Genomic DNA, 25,218 nt, shown 5'->3' with positions numbered 1-25,218 from the left:
TATGTCCCATTTATTTCATTTTAGACTTGAAGAATGAATTAACATATGATTCTTTTTCTATTGAAATGTAGTTGACATACAATATTCTATTAGTTCCAGGTATACCAAATCATGGTTTGACATTAGCATACATTATGAAATGACCACCAGGATAAGTCTGGTATCCATCTATCCCCATATAGTTATTACAGTATTATTACATTCCCAGGGCTTATGTATTGCATAGCTGAAGGTTCGTTCCTCATAATCCTCTTCACCTATCTTCACCCACCCCCTTACCCTCCTGGCAACCATTCTCTGTATTTGAGTCCGTTTTTGTTTCATTTTGCTTTTTACATTTCACAGATAGAGATCCTTGGTATTTGTCTTTCTCTGATGTATCTCTGATGTATTTAACATAATATCCTCTAGAGTTACCCATGTTGTCACCATGGCAAGATTTCATTTTTTTACGGCTGAGTCCACTCTGTTCTGATTGGAGAACTTAGTCTATTTACATTTAAAGTCGCCATTGATGGATAGATACGTACTGTCATTTTGTTAATTGTTCTGGGTTGTTTCCATGGTTCCTTTTTGTTCCTTTTACCTTCTTTCGCTCTCTTCCCTTGCCATGTGATGGCTATCTTTAGTGTTATGTTTGGATTCCTTTCTTTGTGTGTGTGCCTATTAATAGGTTTTTGGTTTGTAGTTACCATAAGGTTCCTATATAACAGGCCCTGCCTCCTGTGGGGGCTGCTGCTCCCTGGGTGGGCAGAGCTGGGCCCTGGGGCAGCTGCCTGTGGGACTGGCTTCTGGGACTGGCGCTGGCCTGTTGATGGGCAGTTAAGTCTGTGGTGCTGACAGTCTAGAGTGAGGACTCCAAAACAGCGCTTGACATCCCAGTGTCAGCAAGCTCCCCAGATGGCTCCCTCTGGTGCTCTTGTTCCCAAGGGCATTCCCAGTAGTCTCCTGCCTCTCTGGGAGGCTAGCATCAGCAAGTGGTTCTGACCCAGGCGTCTTAAAAATTACTGCCCCTGCCTTGGGACTAAGAGTCTGTGAAATTTGAAAAGCACAATCTGTCTCTTGTAGCCCTTCAGCTCTCCCGTATTCAAGTCCTGCTGGCCTTCAGTGCTAGATGTTTTGGGGGGCTCCCTGTCTCAGTGTTGGACCCCCCGGTGTGCAGAGCCTGATATGGGCTCGGATTCCTCACCCCTTGGGGAGAACCTCTGCAACTGTGATAGCTTCCCATTTGTGGGTCATCTACCCAGGACTGTGGGTCTTGACCCGCCTACATGTCTCCTTGTGTTTCCATCTTTGTATCTTGAGTTCTGAAGAATTTTTTTCTGCTAGTTTTCAGGTCTTTCTCATCAATAATTGCTCTTACTAGTTGTAATTTTGCTGTGTTTATGGCAGGAGGTGAGTAAGAGGGTCTTCCTGCTCCACCTTCTTGCCACATCTCGAGCAGGGAGGCTATATGTTCTGATTCTCTGATAGGGAGTCTCTCCACCTATTTTCCATTTTCTTCATATCATCTTTTATATTTACATACATATTATATTGTTTATTCCTCCAGAGTGTATATAAAATCAGTGTCAGTGACCCCCAAATTTCTGAGAATGTTAATTGGATTTGTGTTGTGTGTGTACTGAATTTCTTTCATTTGTAAGAAAGAGTTGGCACTAAAATCTCAGAATTGTGGGAATTGTAAATCCCATTTTTCCTCTGCTCTATTCCCAAACACCACAGTAGTGGTAGCCAAGAGCTAATGGGAATTCATGAGCTGGCTCTCTTCCAGTAGGGCCAAGTTAAAGTTTTAATTTATGATATGCATTGTGTATAGGCTTTTTGAAAAGTGAAAAGAAATTTATACTTCACATCCTTCTCTTGTTGAAAGGGAAATTTTAAAAGGAAACAGACACATTGGAAATAATCCTGGATATAGACAAGTATTAACAAATGGAAATGTATATCGGTGGTGTGTAATTGTTTTTCCTTTCCTCTCCAAACTGGGTTTGTTCTTTCTGAGTCTGCTGCTTTTTTATTATAGTCACTAGTTTGTTGTATGTTTTAGATTCCACATGTAAGTGCTGTCAGTTCTTATCTTTCTCTGTATGACTTACTTTACTTGGTATCATGTCCTCCAAGTCCATCCATCTCGTAGATAGCAAAATTTCATTCTTTTTTATTGCAGAGTAGAGTCCCATTGTATATGCATACATCTTTATCCATTCACCTGTTAATGAACACGTAGGTTGCTTCTGTATCTTGGCAATTGTAAATAATGCGACTGTGAACACTGGGGTGCATGTATCTTTTCAGATTAGTTTTTTTTTTTTGTTTTTTGGGGTATGTATACCAAGAGGTGGAATTGCTGGGTCATACGCTAAGTTTTATTTTAAGTCTTTTGAGAAATGTCCAAACCTCCAAACCTTACCAAAAGTTCATGAGGGCTCCCTTTTCTCCACATTCCCACCAACATTTGTTGTGTTCTTTTTGATGACAGCCATTCTGACAGGTATGAGTTGATAAGCTCATTGTGGTTTTAAGGTGTATAAATTTTCAACCTGTTTGCTTGCAGGATGCCATGGCTTTTAATAAGTTTAATGTTCTCCACTGGCACATAGTGGATGACCAGTCTTTCCCTTATCAGAGCATCAGTTTTCCTGAATTAAGCAATAAAGTGAGTAATTCATGTTATTGTTGTTGGTATATAAAAAATTTTGGTATGGTTTCCTTAGAAGTTTGCAGCTTAAATGTTTCTTGTGTAAAAGTTAGATATTCATGGTTTTAAATTTTTAATATGCTATTGCTGAGCATTTTAGGTCCACAAAATTGGTCTGCTTTTATAATTATTATCATAAATGTAAACATTTATGGGGCTATAGAAATACAAATTTAAAACCTTAATGGATGTAGGAGACCTTAAGCTTTTGTGATTAACATAAAGATAATTAATTATATTTATCAAGTAGCCCAACTATATTATAAGTGTTTTAAACAGAATTGTTCTGAATTCTGTAAATGACAACTTCTTTTCTCTCTAAAAAACTGTATTAAGTAGGGAATCTTAAGAGATAATGGCTCCTTCATAGGGATAATGGCTCCTTCATAGAAAATAATGGTACTGTTGCTGCTGCCGCTGCTGCTGCTAAGTCGCTTCAACACTGTGCCACCCCATAGACGGCAGCCCATCAGGCTCCCCCGTCCCTGAGATCCTCCAGGCAAGAACACTGGAGTGGGTTGCCATTTCCTTCTCCAATGCATGAAAGTGAAAAGTGAAAGTGAAGTCGCTCAGTTGTGTCCGACTCCTAGCGACCCCATGGACTGCAGCCTACCAGGCTCCTCCGTCCATGGGATTTTCCAGGCAAGAGTACTGGAGTGGGGTGCCATTGCCTTCTCTGAATGGTAGTGTTAGAAGTGTTCAAATTGACTGAATTCTACACCAGTGAAGCAGGGAGCAAGCCTTACTACTGTCTCACTGAATCCCCTGTACTACAGAGCTAGTCACTGACAGCAAGAGAAGCTGCATGTCTCATGCAAAGTTGTAGATATGAAGGGGCAGAGCCAAGACCCTGAATTAGTCCTCTGGTCACAATTCCAAAGCTTTCCTTAAAGTTTTGATGTGGTTTGGATTGAAATCCTAGCAGCACTCCTGTTGTTTGCTTTTAACATGGAAAGCTTCAAACGTAAAGAGAAGTAGAATTTAATGAATTCCCACTACCTCATTGCTCAGCTTCAATAATCAAGTAATGGCCAATCCTATAGCACCTATATCCCCTCCACCATTATTTTGAAGGTAATCTCAGACATCATCTCTTATTGGTAAAAAGGCCTGTTTAAAAATAACTCATTATCACAGCTTAAAAAATTAGCAATAATCCAGATAGCCAATCATTATTCATGTATGCCCAAGTGCCTTTTTATTTTAAAAAAATTGTTTTATTTGCAGTGGGATACAAATAAACTCCATACATTGTGGTCAGTTAATATTTCTGTTCTCTTTAGATCTATGGGTGCCCATCCCTGCCCGTGTCTTTTTATTTTTCCTTTATTATTTTCATTGAGGAAACGAAGCTCAGTTTGTCCTGTAGTTTTCCACAGTCTGGGTTTTGTTGATTGCCTTTCCAGTGTCAATATGTTCTTCTGTCCCCTGTATTTACTATAAACTTAGGTCTTGATTCAGATTTGATGTTGGGATTGGGGAAGGCAAGACTATTTTTTAAGGAGTTGAGCATTTATTTATATTTATATATTTATACCTTGAGAGATGTGCCATAGTAACACTTTTAATCGACCTTTATTTACCACTGATACTGAGTTCTAATTTTTCAAGAACATAAAACAGGACCAAAGGTAATCTTTAATTAAAAAGAAAAAAATCGGCATCTCAAGGGGAATTTTTACTGCTGGCAGTAATTAAAGTGATCTTGAATGCCAACAGCTATGTTTTGTAATATTGTGTGAATTTTGATTCTAAAACTGACAAAGGCATTATATTCAGAATTTTCACTTTGGAGTAGAACATTTTGTTTCTGTTTTGTCATACGGTCAGTCACATGAAGTTGAAATAGCGTGATGGTAGACATTTAGTTCTGTCAGTAAATCTGGAATTAACCCAAAGTGTGCTGGGAGCTTACTGATAAGATACAGTAAACAGATAATTTAAATGAGTCATCCAACATCACATGAGACTTTAATACTTCATGATACCTGAAAAGTCTGCTGGCAGATACCAAAGTGCAAACAGAACCATAAACAGCTCATACATTTTAGTTTTAATAAATGTGACTTTTGCAGGGAAGCTATTCTTTGTCTCATGTGTATACACCAAACGATGTCCGTACAGTGATTGAATATGCCCGATTACGAGGGATTCGCGTCCTGCCAGAATTTGATAGCCCTGGACATACGGAGTCTTGGGGAAAAGGTAAGGTGTTTTATGAGTTGCTGAAAGTGAACACGTGTGCTCCTGCATCTCATGACTTGGTGCTTGCTTATTTCGTTCTTGTGATTTGCACAAAGGTAGCACTATTGATGGTTGTAATTCAATAACTATTATATGTCTATTGTGAGCAGGTCACTGTATCTAGGCATTGCCTAAAGTATAAACACGAGATAAAACAAAAAATGATTACAAGTAGAATGTGAAAAGTGAGTTAAAGAGTTACATGACTGAAGTAACACCTAAAATGTCCTTGAGAGATCAAAGAATATATTTTTGTTTCTGGTAGAAGGACAGGCATTTAGCTGGAGGACTGTGCATGAGAGTTGCCATGCCCTTCTCCAGCGGATCTTCCCAACCCCAGATTGAACCCATGTCTCCAGCATTGTAGGCGAATTGTTCACCTTCTGAGCCACCAGGAAAGCCCATGAATACTGGAGTGGGTAGCCTGTCTCCAGTGGGTAGTACTGGACAAGGGTCTCCAGGGGATCTTTCCAACCCAGGAATCAAACCTGGGTCTTCTGCATTGCCAGTGGATTCTTCACTGCTGGGTGCTTAAGAACTGCTCTTGGAGCTAGACTGCCTGGGATTTGAGTCCTGCTTCTGGCAGTTATGGGCTTCCCTGGTGGCTCAGATGGTAAAGAATCTGCCTGCAATGCAGGAGACCCAGGTTTTATCCCTGGGAGGTGAAGATCCCTTGGAAAAGGGCATGGCAACCCACTGCAGTATTCTTGCCTGGAGAATTCTGTGAACAGAGGAGCCGGCAGTCTACAGTCCATGGGTCGCAAAGAGTCGGACATGAATGAGTGACTGTCACTTTCACTTTTCATTTTCTCGCATTTATAAACTGAGTGACCCTGGCCAAGTTATAGAACATCTCATTCTCAGACTTCCTATCTCTAAAACTCGGGGACTGACTGACTCCAGCAGGAGAGGGACGAGAGCCTTGATGGGATGGTGACTGGCTTACCAGAATGTGAAAACTGGGAAGCTACAGAAGGAGTCTGGGGGAGAGACTTCAGTTTCTGTTAGATTGTATCTTTTATTTACGTTGGGCCACGCTGGGTCTTGGTGCCGCGCAGGCTTTTCTCTAGTTGCAGCGAGCGGGGGCTACTCGCTGGTTGTGGCAGGTGGGCTCGGAAGTTGCGGTGCATGGGCTTAGTCGCTCCGCATATGAGATCTTCCCAGACCAGGGATCGAACCTGTGTCTCCTGCATTGGCAGGCAGATTCTCTACCTCTGACCCACAAGGAAGCCCTGTTAGATTATATTTGAAGGGAAGCTAATTGTGTTCAGCAGGGAATTTGAAATATGGATTGAAACTTGAGAAAAAAGATTGGGGCAAGCTGAACATTTGGGAGCTGAATATTTGAGATAGTATCTGAAATGGATAAAATCTCAGAGAGGCTGATGGAAATGGAAGCAAAGCAACACAGGGGCAGTATTCAGGAATTAGTTCTCCGTTTTCTTTTCTGAAGAAATTACCAAAGAAACTCTGAGTAAACACGCTTATCTTTTTCTGTATAAAATCTCTTAACTGTCTTCAACAAAATAAAGTAGTATAATCATGTGCAAAGCCTTGTCTTTGTGACTGAACTGCTACTTCAGAAAAGATTCTCCGTGTTTCCTTCTAGGCCAGAAAGACCTCCTGACTCCATGTTATCATGCGAGAGAGCCATCTGGGACTTTTGGACCTATAAACCCTATATTGAATTCAACTTACAGCTTCCTGTCTAAACTTTTCAAAGAAATTAGTACTGTGTTTCCAGATGAATTCATTCATCTGGGAGGAGATGAAGTAAATTTTAATTGTTGGTATGAAAATCTGTTAACTGCCCCCCTCCCTCCACTTTTCTAAAACCTTTTATCTTTGAAGTAGGTGTAGAGGTGTCCCTGGGAAAAGGGAAGACTTGGGGGAACATCTCTGTGAGGTGTTAACCTTGGACCACAACTCCTAAGATGGTGAATTGTTTACAGAGTTCACATACTGATGCTATTGACAGAAGCCTGTAGGAAGGAGAATTAAGATGCAGAAGAAAATGGTAATTAAAAAAAAACTAAATAGAGAACAAGAATAGCTTTAGTGAAGAGGATAATGATTAAGTGGGAGACATTTTTCTAGTGAAAGTCTTCTGTGCAAATAGACTTAGATGGAAGAAAGACATGGGAGCTTAGAGAAAGCCATTTTTACACAATATCAGCTTCTAAAAAAATTATTTGCAGTGGAAAGCTAAGATAACTCAAAATTAAATTTTAGACTTATTTTTTAGGCATAATTAGGCTTATTTTAGGCTTAATTTAGGCATAATGGGCTTATTTTGCTCTTCACAAACTTTAATACATTTCCATCTGTATAAATGATGTTGGGGATGTCTGTTGCTTTAAAACGATTGGGCATATTGAACTTTTAATGAAATTTTAATCACTGTTTTTGTTTAAGGGAGTCCAATCCAGCAGTCCTGAATTTCATGATGAACAAAGGCTTTGGCAAAAATTTTAAGAAACTACAATCTTTCTATATGCAGATGTAAGTTATTGAAAGGCCTACTCATTTTTATTTCATCAGTGCCTTTTGTAAAAGTTTAAGCTCTTATTTTGGAGATCCAAACGGTCCATCCTAAAGGAGATCAGTCCTGAATATTCACTGGAAGGACTGATGCTAAAGCTGAAACTCCAGTACTTTGGCCACCTAATGTGAAGAACTGACTCATTGGAAAAGACCCTGATGCTGGGAAAGATTGAGGGCAGGAGGAGAAGGGGGCAACAGAGGGTGAGATGGTTGGATGGCATCACCGGCTCAATGGACATGAGTTTGAGTACTCTGGGAGTTAGTGATGGACAGGGAAGCCTGGTGTGCTGCAGTCCCTGGGGTCGCAAAGAGTCAGACACGACTGAGTGATTGAACTGAAACTCTTATTTAGTACTATTTTATTTTCTCCTTTTCTCTCCATTCCTTTTCAAAGTGTACATGTTATAATCTTTGTTACACAAAGTACAGATGAAAAATCATAAAGGAGGGTGCAATACCCATTATTCTCTTTAAATCAATAACATGGTGACTCCAATCCCTTTGCAGTGACTGTTGAGACATAGGGTGGTAGCAGTTATCTGCTCTGTGAACTCAGCTGAAAACCCAGGCTACCCTGCGAAGGCTTCACCGTCTAGCTCCTGGAATTCATTTTGTCAACTCCAGCATTGCTTTTACTCTATACCTGTGCTGTCTGGTGTGGCAGCCACAGCCGCATGTGGCTGTTTGTATTAAATTATACTTGAAGAAAATTAAAAATTCAGTTCCTCAGTCACATTAGCCACATTTCACGTGTTCAGGAGCCAACAGCTACATGAGACTAGTGCTACCATGTTGGAAAGTGCATATAAAGAACATTTCCATTCTTGAAGATAAAGATCTACTAGACGGTGCTGCCCTATGGTAAAAAGTAGTAGACTTATTTTGTAAAGAGCCAGACAGTAATTACTGGCGACTTCACGGGGCACATGTGGTTTCATGGGCTTCTCTGATGGCTCAGCAGTGAAGAATCTGCCTGCAGTGCATGAGATGTGGGTTTGATCCCTGAGTCGGGAAGATCCCCTGGAAGAGGAAATGATAACCTATTCGAGTATTCTTACCTAGAATATCCCATGGACAGAGGAGCATAGTGGGCTACAGTCCATGGGGTTGCAAAGAGTTAGCCATGACTGAGCAAGCCTGCATATGGCTGCATACTTTTTTAATATTTTTGAAAAAGTGCTTTACCATGGGGTTGCAAAGAGTTGGATATGACTGAGCGACTTCAGTTCACTTGACCAATGTAAAAAGGGTCTTCCCTTGGGGCCAGCTGGTAAAGAATCCACCAGCAATGCCAGAGACCTAGGTTTGATCCCTAGGTTGGGAAGATCCCCTGGAGAAGGGAAAGCCTACCCACTCTAACATTCTGGCCTGGAAAATTCCATGGACTGTATAGTCCATGGTGTTGCAAAGAGTCGGACATGACTGAGCAGCTTTCACTTTACAAATATAAACACCATTCTCAGCTCATGAGCCACACACACACACTCTGCAGGGTAGTTTGCCAACCCCTGCATGAGCAGGCCCAGATTCTAGCCTTTTCCTATTTGGCTTTTCGCATGATGCAGTCCGATTTTCTTTTTTCTTGATTTTGTTTTTTTTTTTTTTTTTTCATCCTGCATTTAACAGCCAGCATTGTCTGAATGTCAGGAGATAACTTGTGAATTGATTGTCAGCACGGCTGGAAGTTATTAGGTGCCATCACAGGATAGTTTCGTTTCCTTTATTCTAAGGTACTCAAAGAGATTAACCAAGATTGCTGTTTGTACACTTCCTTATGAACTGCCTCATCTTCCTATCTTGGGAGCACGCTTAGCAGATTCATTCTGCAAACGACTGTTGAACCCTTCTGTTGTGTCAGGTTCTGAGCCATGTGCTACAAAGAAGGAACCACAGGGTCACCACCCAACTTTAGCTTGTTCTGCTATAAAGTTGTGCTGTACTGAAAGGCTCCCAGGTGGCGCTAGTGGTAAAGAACCTGCCTGCCAATGCAGGAGACACAAGAGACATGGGGTCGATTTCTAAGTTGGGAAGATCCCCTGGAGGGAATGGCAACCCACTCCAGTATTCTTGCCTGGAGAATCCCACGGACACAGGACCTGGTGGGCTACAGTCCATGGGGTCGCAGACAGTGGGACACTGAAGCGGCTTCACACGCACATACTGAAAGGCATCTCTCAGTGTTGCAGACTTTGGTATAAAGTGTGCATTCTTTACACACACTGCTAAGTTGGTGATCTGAAATAACTTTGTAATTTTTTTCAATGGTAGGGTTTTGGATATGATTTCAACCATGAAGAAGAGATCCATAGTCTGGCAAGAGGTTTATGATGATGAAGGCAAGGTGAGAGGTTACTAATACTGCATGTGGTTCTGAACTCCGGGAGTTGGTGATGGACAGGGAGGCCTGGCGTGCTGCGATTCATGGGGTCACAAAGAGTCGGACACGACTGAGCGACTGAACTGAATACTCTTAACACCTTGGATGGAAGGAACCCTAAGCTTTCCCTGTAATGTTGGGGGAAGTTAGCTTACTTTTCCATTTAAGCTGCTGTGAGGCAACAGCCACACACCGACACCAATGATGATGGTATTTATTTGATTTCTTCCATTTACTTCATTCTTCAGTGCCGCCTCCTTCTCATCTCTCCCATCTTCCCTCCTCCCTCTCCATCTCATTCTTAGTAACAAATTGAAGTACTTTGAAAAATGTTCCTTTTTTCAGAAGGGCAAAACAAACAGATAGAATGAGTCTTTATTGCTGTTAAGGTAACCTTCATTTTAAGCATCACTGTCAAGTACACTTTTTATTTTAAGGCATTTCTCTCTGACATAATCAGAATTCTTTATTTTCCTATGGGGCAACTGAAAATTTGAAAATCCAGCTACTTGTATTATCTTTCCAGAAGTGTTAGTGGCATCCTGTAAGTTCCAAAGTAAGTAATATAGTGTGGTAGAAATGGGACGAAAGCTTTAATTCATTACCTAGAAGGCAATGGCACCCCACTCCAGTACTCTTGCCTGGAAAAGCCCATGGACGGAGGAGCCTGGTAGGCTGCAGTCCATGGGGTCGCTAAGAGTCAGATACGACTGAGCGACTTCACTTTCACTTTTCACTTTCATGCGTTGGAGAGGGAAATGGCAACCCACTCCAGTGTTCTTGCCTGGAGAATCCCAGGGACGGGGGAGCCTGGTGAGCTGCCGTCTATGGGGTCGCACAGAGTTGGACACGACCGAAGCGACTTAGCAGCAGCAGCATGTGGTATTGTATATAGACAAAAGTTAAAAAGTTAAATACTAAACTTTTTAGACATTTCATCAAACTAAGGTTGGATGAAATGTCTAAGTCCTTATTACAAATAGCATTAGATATTTCCCCTCAAAAAGGAAAGGGGAAAGAAGAAAACGTTGCTTTGTCAAGGATCTTAAAGAGTTATTAGCTACAATGCCTTAGACTTTTAATTTCATCTGCTGTAGCTGAGAGACCTAATAATACATATTTCACTTGTAACTGTAATAGCTTCTACCAGGCACAGTAGTTCAAGTGTGGAAAATGGGCGACTTCTATAAGGAACTAGAGAACATTACAGCAGCTGGCTTCCCTGTGATCATTTCTGCTCCTTGGTACTTAGACGTAATCAATTATGGGCAAGACTGGAGACAGTACTACTCTGTGAAGCCTCTTAACTTTGCAGGTAAGTGAAGCAGCCACCATTACTTGACTTGTTAGGTTTTACAAACCCTCCCCGCCCTCCAGGGAATCTTTACCTAGGTACCACCTACTATCCTCCCTTTTATGTTTGATCCTTGATTTTCCTTGTGTATAATCCAACAGACTGAACTCAGTATCATTTTAAACTTTGTGAAAAAACCGTATTCTTTCCTAAATCAAAGAACTTCTAAACTAAGATTCCCTTACACTGATAAGACTTGTCACTATGCATTCAAAGAGGCCTGACTGCAGGAGCCTTGTCTCTCCTCCGAACTTCCTCTGCGATGTAAGACACCTAAGTAGGGATCGCGTCCTGTTCGGTGGCTTCCGGGTTCTGAGGAGGAGGCATTCTTGGGGGTGGGCATGTCTGAGTGGTGGGGCTCTAGGCTCTCAAACCCCATATAACAGTTCTGCTTTGTCCAGTTTTGTACACTAGGCTTTAATATACAATTTCCTTTGAGGAAAAGTGTTCTGGTGTTTAAAAAGTTTCAAAACTGTAGGTGTGTCAGGAACTGTTTCTCCAAAAGCATTTTTCTGAGAACCAAGAAGTCGTAATTACTGTAGATACCTAGTCTCTTTGATTCCAAAAGATAGGTCCTGAAGGCAGGAGTGGCGGTCACTAGCATAGTCCAGCTTGCATTCCTTGGCACACTGTTCACAGGCAACCAGGGGAAGTGCTGGTGTCCAAAGAAGTTTGCAGAAAACCAAAATAAAATGGTCTCTTTAGTACTGGCCGGCTACATTAGTCGACACACACTAACAAATACTCTGTGAACCACGGGGTCAGTTGAGGCAATAAAGTTTGCCACCATTTTTTGTGCCACAGCTGTGAACGTCTCCCAAGGTCCTCCTGACTCCCAGGGAGAAGCCTTGCCCCAGGCTAACACCAGAAGCCAGCGCCGCCTCTGTGTGTGAGCCTCAGGTTGCAACCACCTCACTCACACCACTGACTGTAATCTAGGTACTCCGGAACAGAAACAGCTCGTCATTGGTGGAGAAGCCTGCATATGGGGAGAGTATGTGGATGCAACTAACCTTACTCCAAGATTATGGTATGGAACCTCAGGGAGAACATGTGGACTAAGGGGCCTCAGCTTCTCTTCTCCACCAAGCGGGAAAGCACTACAAACTTGCCCAAGTGTGTGGTTTGCTTCTTGAAGAAAACATGAATGTAAACTGCCTTGGGGGATGTGTGGTTTAAATTTTAGGCCTCGGGCGAGTGCTGTTGGTGAGAGACTCTGGAGTCCCCAGGAAGTCACAGACCTAGATGATGCCTACAGGAGGCTAACAAGACACCGCTGCAGAATGGTCAGGTAAGACACATTTATTTGTCAGGCTAGTACTGAAGTACAGGGTGATGTTTTACCTTCTTTAGTGTTAGCTTGGAAAAGGAAATGGCAACCCCCTCCAGTATTCTTGCCTGGAGAATCCCAGGGACAGAGGTGCCTAGTGGGCTGCTGTCTATGGGGTCGCACAGAGTCAGACACGACTGAAGCGACTTAGCAGCAGCAGCAGCAGTGTTCGCTAGCTTATTGGAATTTTTTTGTGTGTGTGTGCTATAAACAGAAATGTATATACCTAACAGGTAGTGATCTCATCAGGAAAAATTGGCAACTGTTTCTCCATTAATTATGAATCTCTCTTTAGTAATCTGTGGTATGGTTTAGTGATTCTGACTTGAGCTACTAAGTTTCTTAAGACAGACATGAATTATATCAATCTAAAACATCTTTTGTTTATACTTGTCCTACAGACGAGGAATAGCTGCACAACCTCTCTTTACTGGATATTGTGAGCATGAGGGCAGAATGTAAAAACGAGCTGAAACAGAAGAAAGATATGGGAAAAGAGCCCACCGTCATCCATACTACAATCAACCTGATTTTAAAAATCATGTTTTTGAATAAAATATCTTTTTATTGAACCTCCATCTTATTATACATTAGAAGACTGACATCTTGTGAGACAAGCGTAAAATCAACCAACCAAAAACCTAGTGATATCTATCACTCAGTGTATTCCAAAAGACTGAATCTTAACTACCAACAGTAATAACTGACTAGATACACAATACAGCTCAGGTACATTAACCGTCAACATCAGAGCACATTTCTCATGCTCTAAAGTAGACTGAGCGGCCACCTGTGCCACCGCCTGTTCAAGTTCTCTTTTAAATTGTTCTTACTGAAAACGAAGTAGGTAGGTGCTCCTGAGTTTCCCTCCAAGGACTTAGGACAGGCCATGTCTCTGGCTGAGCAGCGTACTTTGGTCTTGAGGATTCATAGCTTGATAATTAGACAGCTCTAAGGCAAAAGTAGCTGAGCCTGATGTTAATGTTCGAAGCACAGTTGAATAACCCTAATCAAAATAATTTAAGTTAGTTAGCTCTGCAAAGTTAAGCCTCAGATCTCTCCCTGTACATCTTTTGACCATTATCAGGAAAAATCTGGTAAGTACCGTGGAGGACAGAAAACCAGGAGCGGGGGTATGCTTCAAAAGTATTCCCCAGTCCCAGCGTTTGGTAAAGACTCTGCTGGCACTTAGACGCCTGTCCTAGAGCAGGAGAGGCTGGTGGGGAAAAGAATGACAGGAAGAACTGGCTGAGCCAGCAACAGTGGAAGTAGATAAGTGCTCGGCATGGGAAAACGGTCATTGAGGCTGATGACACATTTTGGTAGAGCACAGCTCAAACTTTGTGGAGGACTGGAAAGCCCTCCCCCACACATCCACACCCGTGCGGATACAATCCCTGGGATTTCTCAAGCAATTTATGTAAAATATGTAGATTTAGTCACAGAGTACCTACCATGATTTCTGCTAAGGGAACATATCCAATAACAACTTTGTTGTCTTGGCGAGACTGGATTTCCTGAATGTTCCCTCTTCTCTGTGCCAGGTCTGCTAGGACAGGGCTGAGGTACTCTCTGCTCACTGTCACCTCAAGATTCATCAGGGGCTCCAAAATTTGCTTATCAGCTTTCTTCAGAGCCTAAAAAAATTAAGGGATGTTAACTCCTCTTCCTTAGACTGCAGGTCAGACTTCTGTTACGAAGGGAAGATTCATAAAACCTTAAATACTGTCCATACTCTTAAGCACAGAGCCTCCAGCAAAAAGACAGAAGCCTGCCTTAACACTCTATAAGAAGTCCAGAAGGTCAACGTTCGCTCGTCCGTGCATGCCAACAGTGCGCCTGAGACCTCATGTATGTGTTGCAGGAGGGTGCTTGGTAAAGTCTGATTATGTAGAGTACCTGTGAACGTGTGCCCGGAGACACAGGGAAAGAAAATGGTTTTCCCCTCTCAAAGACATAATTCCTTCCTATATCTCCTCTTTTATGTTTGAAACCTATAGTTACAGTGCATGCTACAAGTTGGAGCAATCAAGGAGGGAAATAAAGGAGCTAAAAACACAATAAATAGAACATATTCTCAGTGTAAAACAAACAGAATTCTGTTCAGAATTTCAGATTTCAAAGGCCAAGAAGAACAAACGCATACAGAAACTGAAAAAAGCTAAAACAGCATCAGGCAAATAGGAAGTGGACAAAAACTGGGGAAGCAGCAGAGGAACAAAGACATCTTAGGGTCCTAGTCAGATTGTCTGTAAGCATCATTCCATCAGCCAAAGTGGTACATGGATTCAGAGGGCATTTGCAAGCACTGTAACCACTGATGGGTTTGCTTTAAAAGGTAACCTACTCCTCCGGCCTACCAGAGTTAAAACAATTTCCTATATATTCTAAGCCGTTTGGTTGTCAGGTGGGATGCAATAATCGTGGATTTAGCAGTGGATACCAGACCAAAAAGAAGGGCTCTGGAATGTGGCCTCTCCTTTATCTGGCTCTGGCTGATCATCCTCTCTGCTCACCGGCCCCCACTCACTCAGGACCGGACGCTACCATGGCGTCTATTGTCCCGTAATGCTCTGCGCCTTGGACGCTTCTGTTCCCCACAGTTCAGCACCTCCGCCTTCCCCTCTCCCTGCTACCTTCACGATCATGAAAAATGGGCAGACTGGTAAAAACTTCAGTATATTCTCTTTATCGTAGAAATTTCAGAAAACTATAGCACACATATATATAGTAAAAGCATAATTTCAGTTCTTTGCAGCTGATTAAGCCTTGAAAATCGCTATCAACTGAAAGGACTCAATCAGCGACAAAGTATCTAATAATCCTTGAATGAAAACATTACTAAAACATAATGACAGTCAACAGCAAACAACTAAATAGATCCTATGTGTTTTTGCAATTCTTACCCAAAGCTTCGTGCCACTCCACAGTGTAGCTTTCTGAATAACATAATGGAGTGGGGAAAGACTAAAAATTAAGAGGAATAATGCTGTAACTGAGGAAAGGACAGAGTTCTGTGTGACCGAAAAGGAGGTATTGTGCTCGTGGGTCTGTCCTTAGTCCTCTTTTCACAGTCTTTTCCGTGGGAACAACTGCCTAGTTACAGAGCATCAAAACTTCATCTAAGCTGCACTCGAGTCACAGTCTTTGGGTGCTCCTTGTAATCCACTGGCCTGCTCTGGGATGATGTCCGAGTATCTTGCAGCAACACGATATGGCCCAAACTGATCTCATTATTTTCTTTTCCAAACACTTGCCTGCTCTTTCCTCTTTCTGTTGATGGTGTCACTAGTCTTCATGCATCTTTGATTTCCTTTTTCCCCAACATAAGCTGTAAGATTTCTATTCCTACTGCTGATACTCTAGCCCAGATCTAGTCTATTCCCTGTCTGGGGCTCTCCATACTCCAGTCCCTCCTATATTCTAATGCTTATGCTGCTCTCTTCAAAATGTTTAAATCATTTACCACATTTCTCAAATCTCAAATTCCTCAGTGTAGTTTCTTTCAGGTTTCCCTATAGTCGGACTCTATTTTACTTTTCCAACCCTAATTTCATCACCCCCTGCCTTCTTTAATCTTTCCACATCTAGAATGCTGCCACTGTACGCATAGCCTCCAAAACATCACAGGTCAACAATTAAGGAAACTGTAAAAGCCCCTGTGTGCTTGTCTTTTGAAGTAAAATGCCGACTCAAGAGTTAATGATTGGAAAATGTGAAGATGTAGAAACAAGGACAGTTGTTGGGCTAGGCAACTGGGAACAATTTAGACTATAATTCTGTCACAAAGCAGAATTACCAAACTCACAGTTCCCTTAAAGATATAAAGGCCCGACACACACTCCTAAATTGTTTTTACCAGAAGCAAACCCCCCTCCCAATGAAAACTGCCAACCTCAGGAACATAGACCGTAGACTGGTTGAAACAGCCTGCTCCTGAAACACTATAGTGGGTCACAGTCTTGAGGTCAGTGGCTCACCATGGCTCCCTTTGCCTGGCAAAGCAACTAAAGCTACTCTTTCCTGTTTCACCGAAAACTCGTGTCTCCACGTTTCTATTCAGCACCCGTGAACAGAGGCTGAATTTCAGCAACATTAACTTCTTTCCAATGTCGACCAAAAAGATGCAAGTTAAGTTTCATCTGAGGCAAAATGAAGACTACAGCCTGGGAGACAGCACCTCAGATAGCTCTGAGAGACTGCTCCAAAGAGGCAGTGGGGGAAGGTCAATATATAAGATTTTGGTGAAGGGGGAATTCAATACAATTAAGCACTCATTTACAAAGTGTTTTCTGCTCTCCAGGAGTATCTGAGGTCCTCAGAAAGGGATTTAGTGCTTTTCTAGGTAATACGAGATGGAAGGACTGGAATCATGAAATCAGTTGCTAAAAACATCCAACTATCTAAAGACCTGTCCCACCAGATTCCTGGAGCAAAGAGTGCCCCACTCCACCCTGAACTCCCTCAGCGGGTGTTGAAGGTCAATAGCTGCAGCAGCATGGGGTTCAGTCTCTGTAGAGGCCGATGGTGAATGCCCTTGTTCAGTGGTTGGCAATGCTCTTGGCAGGTGCCAATTAGTAGTTGACACCAAGAACCATTCTCCAATTCCCCACTTCTCAGCTTTTGTGAATCTTATACCATTCTATCTAATATTTTGACTGGCTATATTTAATTTCCTTCTAAATCATAAGCTCGTTTAGGTCAAGAAAACATATGCATCTTATTGTATTCCTTCAGTTCCCAGTGCACCATGACCACAACATAGATGGATCAGTAACTATATGAAGCATCATTAACTTCTCATCAGCAGAGGCAAGGAGTGTCCACACCAGATGAAGTTTCACTTACTCATCAGCAGTATTTAAAGTAATGAATTAAAACTAAAGATTAAGTGGAGGCCTCATAAAGTTAATTCTTATTCTCTACTATGGTCTTAATGGAAGGTTAACCAAGGGGTATTAGATTCTGGCCAAAATACTGGGGCTTGAGGTTAACTTAGAAGCACTGTATCATCTTTCAGGTTACAGTTATTTCAATACTAAAACAAAAGTCAGGTGGAACTCTAAGAATTATTAGAAGGTAAATGTTTTCAACAATTTCATCATGACCACTTTATAGGCACTATTTCTAACTATATGCTCCAGAAAACAATATTTAAATAATTATTTTTGAAAATGTAGGTGGGTGTTTTTTAAAATGAAAACTCTTAAGAAGTATGAATTTAAACTCACATAAAAAAGTCGTTAAAAGTTCAGCCTTCCTAAGTCAGGGACCTAGGATATTTAAATTAACTTTGTAATTATGGATTCAAATAAGACTAGAAAACCAGGTCTCAAACACAGTCCAAAATATTAGAAAATGGTCATAGAAGCAAGTGTTTTAATGCACATCAGTCACCTACAAAACTAGAGTATTCCCACACTGAGAATAATGCACGGAATCAGCATTCAACACACGAAGGTCCTGGCGGGTGACCCCATGGACTGCAGAACACCACGCTTCCCTGTCCATCACCAACTCCTGGAGCTTGCTCAAACTCATGTCCACCTAGTCAGTGATGCCATCCAACCTTCACATCCTCTGTCGTCCCCTTCTCCTCCTGCCTTCAATCTTTCCCAGCATCAGGGTCTTTTCTAATGAGTCAGCCCTTTACATCGGGTGGCCAAAGTATTGGAGCTTCAGCACCAGTTCTTCCAATGAATATTCAGAACTAATTTGCTTTAGAATGGACTGGTTGGATCTCCTTGCAGTCCAAGAGACTCTCAAGAGTCTTCTCCAACACCACAATTCAAAAACATCAATTCTTCAGCGCTCAGGTTTCTTTAGAGTCCAACTCTCACATCCATACATGACTACTGGAAAAACCATAGCTTTGACTAGATGGACCTTTGTCAGCAAAGTAATTTCTCTGCTTTTAAATATGCTGTCTAGGTTGGTCATAGCTTTTCTTCCAAGGAATAAATGTGTCTTTTAATTTCATGGCTGCAGTCACCATCTGCAATGATTTTGGAGCCCCCCAAAATAAAGTCTCTTACTGTTTCCATTGTTTCCCCATCTATTTGCCATGAAGTGATGGACCAGATGCCATGATCTTAGTTTTTGAATACTGAGTTTTAAGACAGCTTTTTCACTCTCCACTTTCACTTTCATTAAGAGCCTCTTTAGTTCCTCTTCTCTTTCTGCCATAAGGGTGCTGTCAACTACATATCTGAGGTTATTCGTATTTCTCTCAGCAATCTTGATTCCAGCTTTCATCCAGCCCGGCATTTTGCATGATGTACTCTGCATAGAAGTTAGATAAGCAGAGTGACAACATACAGCCTTGATGTACTCCTTTCCCAATTTGGAACCAGTCTGTTGTTCCATGTCCAGTTCTAACTGTTGCTTCTTGACCCAGATATGGAATTCTTAGGAGGCAGATAAGGTGGTCTGGTATTCCCAACTCTTTAAGAATTTTTCAGTTTGTTGTGATCCACACAGTCAAAGGCTTTGGTGTAGAGTCAATAAAGCAGGAGATGTTTTTCTGTAACTCTCTTGCTTTTTCGATGATCCAACGGATGTTGGCAATTTCATCTCTGGTTCCTCTGCCTTTTCTACATCCAGCTTGAACATCTGGAAGTTCTCAGTTCACGTACTGTTGAAGCCTGGCTTGGAGAATTTTGAGCATTATTTCTGTGTGGTAGTCTGAACATTCTTTAGCATTAAAATGAAAACTGACCTTTTCCAGTCCTGTGGCCACTGCTGAGTTTTCCAAATTTGCTGGCATATTGAGTGCAGCACTTTCACAGCATCATCTTTTAGGGTTTGAAATAGCTCAACTGGAATTCCATCACCTCCACTAGCTCAAGGGCATATCCCCAGGCAACCACAAGGAGAAGAGGAGACTGTTTAATGCTCTGAGAAAGAAATTCTCTTATCTGATCTGTAATTCAACAAGACTTATCTGATTTTGGTGATCCTTGATTAATCTTAGTAGAATAAACATGAACTTCAATACTGGAACCAATATTAGACCTTCAGTGTCCTTTAGACTATAGTCCATTTTGGGCAGAGCTGACCCCAGAAGTGTCTTTTACTCAAAGCTACCAAGATTGCCTCTATGGCTGTGTATCTGGTATAGGAAAAGCAGCATGCATGCTCAGTCGCTTCAGTCATGTCCGACTCATTGCAACCCTATGGACTGTAGCCCACCAGGCTCCTTTGTCCATGGGATTTCCCAGGCAGGAACACTAGAATGAATTGCCATTTCCTTCTCCCCTCCAAGGTATCTTCCTACCCAGGGATCGAACCTGCATCTCTTACGTCTCCTTCATTGACACGCAGGGTCTTTACACCAGTGCCACCTGGGAAGGCAGGGAAAGGAGAGATGCCACCAGAACAACTTGCCTCTTTGGCAGAATCAGAGGATGTTTAGTAACTATCTGTGTCAAATACCAATATCCTAGATCCTATTTTGAATAAAACTCCAGTGATTAAGAAATCAGATTCTCCACAATTAGAAACTCATGATTATAGGGTTCAGAATGCAAGGACACAGGTCAGGCAATGGGAGCACAGCTGTCTGCAGATTAGTGGTGCATGGCTGTCCGGAGAGTACCTTAAAGCAAAGAGGATTCAGTTCAGTTCGGTCCCTCAGTTGTGTCCAACTCTTTGTGACTCCATGGACTGCAGCATGCCAGGCACCCCTGTCCATCACCAACTCCCGGAGTTTGCTCAAACTCATGTTCATTGAGTCAGTGATGCCATCCAACCATCTCATCCTCTGTCATCCCCTTCTCCTCCTGGCCTTCAATCTTTCCCAGCATCAGGGTCTTTTCCAATGAGTCAGTTCTTCACATCAGGTGGTCAAAGTATTGGAGTTTCAGCTTCAGCATCAGTCCTTCCAATGGATATTCAGGACTGAATTCCTTTAGGACGGACTGGTTGGATCTCCTTGCAGTCCAAGGGACTCTCAAGAGTCTTCTCCAACACCACAGTTCAAAAACATCAATTCTTCGGCCCTCAGGTTTCTTTAGAGTCCAACTCTCACATCTATACATGACTACTGGAAAAACCATAGCTTTGACTAGACGGACATTTATTGGCAAAGCAAGGTCTCTGCTTTTTAATATGCTGTCTAGGTTGGACATAGCTTTTCTTCTAAAGATCAATTGTTTTTAAATTTTACAGCTACAGTCACCATCTGCAGGAATTTTAGGGCCCAAGAAAATAAAGTCTCTCACTGCTTCCATCGTTTCCCCATCTATTTGCTATGAAGTGATGGGACCGGATGCCATGATCTTAGTTTTTTGAATGTTGAGTTTTAAACCAACTTTTTCACTCTTTCACTTTCATCTAGAGGCTCTTTAGTTCCTCTTCACTTTCTGCCATAAGCTTGGTGTCATCTGCGTATCTGAGGTTGTTGATGTTTCTCCCAGCAATCTTGATTCCAGCTTGTGCCTCATCCAGCCTGGCATTTTGTATGATGTACTCTGCATATAAGTTAAATAAGCAGGGTGACAATATACAGCCTTGACATACTCCTTTCCCATTTTGGAACCAGTCTGTTGTTCCATGTCCAGTTCTAACTGTTGATCTGAATATAGATTTCTCAGGAGGCAGGTAAGGTGGTCTGGTATTCCCAACTCTTTAAGAATTTTCCATAGTTTGCTGTGATCCACACAGTCAAAGGCTTTGGTGTAGTCAATAAAGCAGATGTTTTTCTGGACTCTCTTGCTTTTCTGATGATCCAGCAGATGTTGGCAATTTGACTTCTGGTTCCTCTGCCTTTTCTACATCCAGCATGAACATCTGGAAGTTCTCAGTTCACATACTATTGAAGCCTTGCTGGGAGAATTTTGAGCATAACTTTGCTAGCGTGTGAAATGAGTGCAATTGTGTGGTAGTTTGAACATTCTTTGGTATTGCCTTATGGCACCCCACTCCAGTACCCTTGCCTGGAAAATCCCATGGATGGAGGTGCCTGGTGGGCTGCAGTCCATGGGGTCGCTAAGAGTCGGACACGACTGAGCGACTTCACTTTCACTTCTATGCATTGGAGAAGGAAATGGCAACCCACTCCAGTGTTCTTGCCTGGAGAATCCCAGGGACGGGGGAGCCTGGTGGGCTGCCGTCTATGGGGTCAGAGTCAGACATGACTGAAGCGACTTAGCAGCAGCAGCAGCCTTTCTTTGGGACTGGAATGAAAACTGACCTTTTCCAGTCCTGTGGCCACTGCTGAGTTTTCCAGATTTGCTGGCATATTGAGTGCAGCACTTTAACAGGAAGCACTATTACAGCAGCTTCTCCAATCAGGAAGCTTCCATAAGCCTCTTATTCTTATCCCTTAGAGGGCAGACTAATGAAATAAAAACCCCAATCACAATTATGGCAAAAAGGATTAGGACACTTCCATACCTTTTGTAGGCATCTTGAGACACAAGCAGAAATCATAGTTGTGGAGGTACCGGGATGAATTACCAAAGAATGTAAAGTAACTGCTACATCTTGAACTGGGGATCCAAGCAATGGTCCTAGGTAAGGGGGAAAACTATATTAGGACTGTATTGTACTCAGTGAGGGGTAAGTGAAATGTGCAAAGAGGCAGAGAACTTCCAGTGTTCAGCAAGTAAGGAGCTTTGAAGTCATCACACTGTTCTAAATAATAAATAAAATGCAACAACTCTTATTGGATTGAGTGGAGAGGGGAGGACAAAGGGCAAACCACCATCCCTAAGACTGGAGAGAGGGGTCAGTGCAGGGAGTTGCACTGAACTGTAATTGCTAAACTGTTTGAGGCTCAATGTGGCCCAGTCACAGTTAAAAACTCCAGGAGGACCCAGTCTTGGGGGTGGGGAGGGGCACAATTTTGTGATCTCAAGCAGGTTCTCACAGTAAATATCAGAGATACATGAGGGTGGTAGTGGGGAGGAATTCTTTCTGAAATACTCCAAGGCATTCTATTCTTAACAAGGTCGGCCCTTAGAGGGAACTAGTATATCAGAGCCAAACCTGAAGGGGTATCAGAGCCTAGATGACTGGAGGGAAGCACCCAATTCCAGTCTACTCCAGCCATCCTGTCCCACCTATGGGGGATGAAAGGGCTGAGAAACAGCTGTGCAGCTCAAAGGTCAAGGGCACCGGCTAAGGCCCAATCTCAGGGGTACAGACACTCCCCGTCCCCCTCACCTCACCACCACAGTACTAAAAGTCAGTTTAGAGCAGTCCCTTTTACCCAGTGCATCATATCTGGCTATCAAGAAAAATGCTGAAGGGCAAAGAGCACAATCTGAATACAGAGAGCAAGCATCAGAACCAGACATGGCAGGAATGCTGAATGATCAGACTGAAAATATAAACTGATTTATAGGGCTGTAACAGACAAAGTAAAGGGCACTAAGAACAGATGGTCATGATGGCAGAGAGACAGAAGTCCTAAGAAACAACAAAAAGAAATGCCTCAGATCAAAAACACTGTAACAGAAAGGAAGAAGACCACTGACGTGCTCAGATGGGACACGGCTGAGGAAAGGCTGAGTTAGAAGATATATCAGTAGAAACCTCCAAAACTGAAAAGCAAAGTGAACAAAAGACCGAAAAAACCAGAACAGAATATGCAATACTGTGGGACTACAAGGTATGACATATGCATGGTGGGCAGAAATAGGGAGAAAACACCCCCAAAGTTAGAAAAGAAGAATGAATAATTTCTGTTATTAGAAGGGGCTGAAAGTGACCCTCATCTTACTGATCTGACTGCCTCACCTTGGAGGCACGCACTGTGAACGCCATTTTCAAAGGCCTCTCGGGAGGCCTGCGAGAGGTCTCCGGCAACGCTTGCTGCATACTCGATAACGGGCAGAAGAGATGATGTTTCCACAGGTTTTGCTTCCAGTTCTACAGTCACAAGATGCCGTTTGTCTCCTAAAGTTCTATCTAAGGTATCTGTAAACAAATCGAATACAGTACCTCAGAGATTTGTTCTGGAAAGGTGTCAAGGTGCCATAACTGGCAAAATCAACAAGTCCAACAAGTTAATTACAGTCAACAAGTTCAAGATCTCATGGAAGATAAAGTGGAAGAGAATACCAATAAAGACACTAAGCACAGTATAAAAATGTCAGAGTAAATAGTTCTATCAAGAAAGCATAGATTCTGTGTTTATCAACGTTAAACACCTGCTCTGAATCATCTATTAATATTGCTTCAGTGTTAGGGTGTGTTAAGGCAGATGAACACACAAGTTCTGACATGCAGATCATACATTTAAACATTTGTGACCCAAATTCTATTAAGCACAAAATTTTTACTTAAAACACTTACTGAGTACAAAGGACTATCTAATGAAAATTAAAAGGTTTTTAACCCTGACAACAAACAGCTGAATTTCATACTGTTCCTGCAATATATTCTTTATTTAATGTTTATGATTCCTTTCCTCCAAAACTACTGATCTATTTGTTAAAATGAAAATGGTATCCCTCATTTGTCAACAAGCAACAGCGGTCAGTGAAGCTGAGTGGGGCCCTGTGTGGCTCTCTGGCACGGAGGCCCTTTTGTCCCCCATTTCTTGTAGGCAAGACTCCAGTCTCTGTGGCCTTCCCTGAGTTCCACAGGGCAGATTTGGAACTGTTGCTAATCAAGGGAGAAGCAGTCAAGAGACCACCTGTTCAGTTCAGTTGCTCAGCTGTGTCCGACTCTGCGACCCCATAAACCGCAGCCTCCCTGTCCATCACCAACTCCGGGAGTTCACCCAAACTATGTCCATTGAGTCAGTGATGCCATCCATCCGTCTCATCCTCCGTCGTCCCCTTCTCCTCCCGCCCTCAATCTTTCCCAGCATCAGGGTCTTTGCAAATGAGTCAGCTCTTCGCATGAGGTGGCCAAAGGATTGGAGTTTCAGCTTCAACATCAGTCCTTCCAATGAACACCCAGGACTGATACCTACTGATACCTACTAGAGGAACTGCTGAGAACTAAGGTCTACACATAGCCAACTTCATAACAAAGTTGCCAAACTGTTTTCTTGCCAATCTTGTTGGTGTAAAAGGGCACCTTGTCTTTTAACTCGCATGACCCTAATCACTGAGAATCTTTTAATATGTTCATGGGCCTTCAGCCTCTTTTGTGAAATGTCTGTTCAACTTTTTTTGTTCACTTTTTTACTTGGCTGGTTGCCATGTTTTTAGTGATTTTTGGATTCTAATCTGCCAGTCTTATATGAGGCAAATATCTTTTCTCAGTGTATCTTTTTGCTTTCACTATATTCTAATACAGTATTAATTTCAATAACATAAAATTTACTAATCTTTTAGTTCACAGTTTCAGCCTTACCTGCTTAAAGTTCTCCTATACTGTCTTCCAAAAATTTGAAAGTTTAAAAACTTTCATAAAGCGTTGGGGTTTTCTTTCTTTCCTCTTTTGCATACATTAACATTTATTCTCTTTATTCTCTGTCTTCAAAGGGAGACTTTCCAACTCTCTCCTCTTATTTAGGCTTTTAAATTCAACTAGAATTGAGGTTTAGATACAGTATGTGGGAGGAATCTAAATCTTTTCCCATGTGAATAGTTTTTCCAGGCCCATTTATTGAAATTCAGTCCACCCTTTCCCACTGAGCTTCAATATCACTCAGTGAAAGGTACATTTTCATATAGATGTGTGTTTCTAAGCTCTCTGGTTTGTTCCCC

The 25,218-nt window shown here is 42.1% G+C and overlaps 2 protein-coding genes across 4 annotated transcripts in view; one reads left to right on the top strand and one right to left on the bottom strand.

Moving 5' to 3' along the window:
* The window catches only part of HEXB (hexosaminidase subunit beta), a 32,341-nt gene extending 19,208 nt beyond the window's left edge, over window positions 1-13,133 (top strand). The window contains 9 exon segments of the mRNA NM_001076510.2: window positions 2,558-2,659; window positions 4,777-4,906; window positions 6,555-6,735; window positions 7,361-7,447; window positions 9,758-9,830; window positions 11,007-11,181; window positions 12,160-12,250; window positions 12,407-12,511; window positions 12,952-13,133. Of these exon segments, the coding sequence (NP_001069978.2) occupies window positions 2,558-2,659; window positions 4,777-4,906; window positions 6,555-6,735; window positions 7,361-7,447; window positions 9,758-9,830; window positions 11,007-11,181; window positions 12,160-12,250; window positions 12,407-12,511; window positions 12,952-13,012 (1,005 nt within the window). The 3' untranslated portion in view covers window positions 13,013-13,133.
* The window catches only part of GFM2 (GTP dependent ribosome recycling factor mitochondrial 2), a 70,748-nt gene that overhangs the window by 6,021 nt on the left and 39,509 nt on the right, over window positions 1-25,218 (bottom strand). Inside the window, exons 18-21 of one of the 3 annotated variants that reach the window (XM_059878741.1) lie at window positions 23,294-23,473; window positions 21,947-22,062; window positions 14,005-14,187; window positions 13,093-13,556 (exon numbers count right to left, since the gene is read on the bottom strand). In XM_059878741.1, coding sequence (XP_059734724.1) covers window positions 13,428-13,556; window positions 14,005-14,187; window positions 21,947-22,062; window positions 23,294-23,473 — 608 coding nt within the window. In that variant the 3' untranslated portion in view covers window positions 13,093-13,427. Of the gene's footprint in view, window positions 1-13,092; window positions 13,557-14,004; window positions 14,188-21,946; window positions 22,063-23,293; window positions 23,474-25,218 lie in introns of those variants that run through there. The other 2 variants (NM_001102109.2, XM_059878742.1) reach the window with 2 other exon arrangements.

The sequence above is a fragment of the Bos taurus genome, chromosome 20, assembly GCF_002263795.3.
Source record: "Bos taurus isolate L1 Dominette 01449 registration number 42190680 breed Hereford chromosome 20, ARS-UCD2.0, whole genome shotgun sequence".
NCBI lineage: Eukaryota > Metazoa > Chordata > Mammalia > Artiodactyla > Bovidae > Bos > Bos taurus.
Note: the sequence above shows the minus strand (reverse complement) of the source record. Positions and strands in the feature narration are given on the sequence as shown.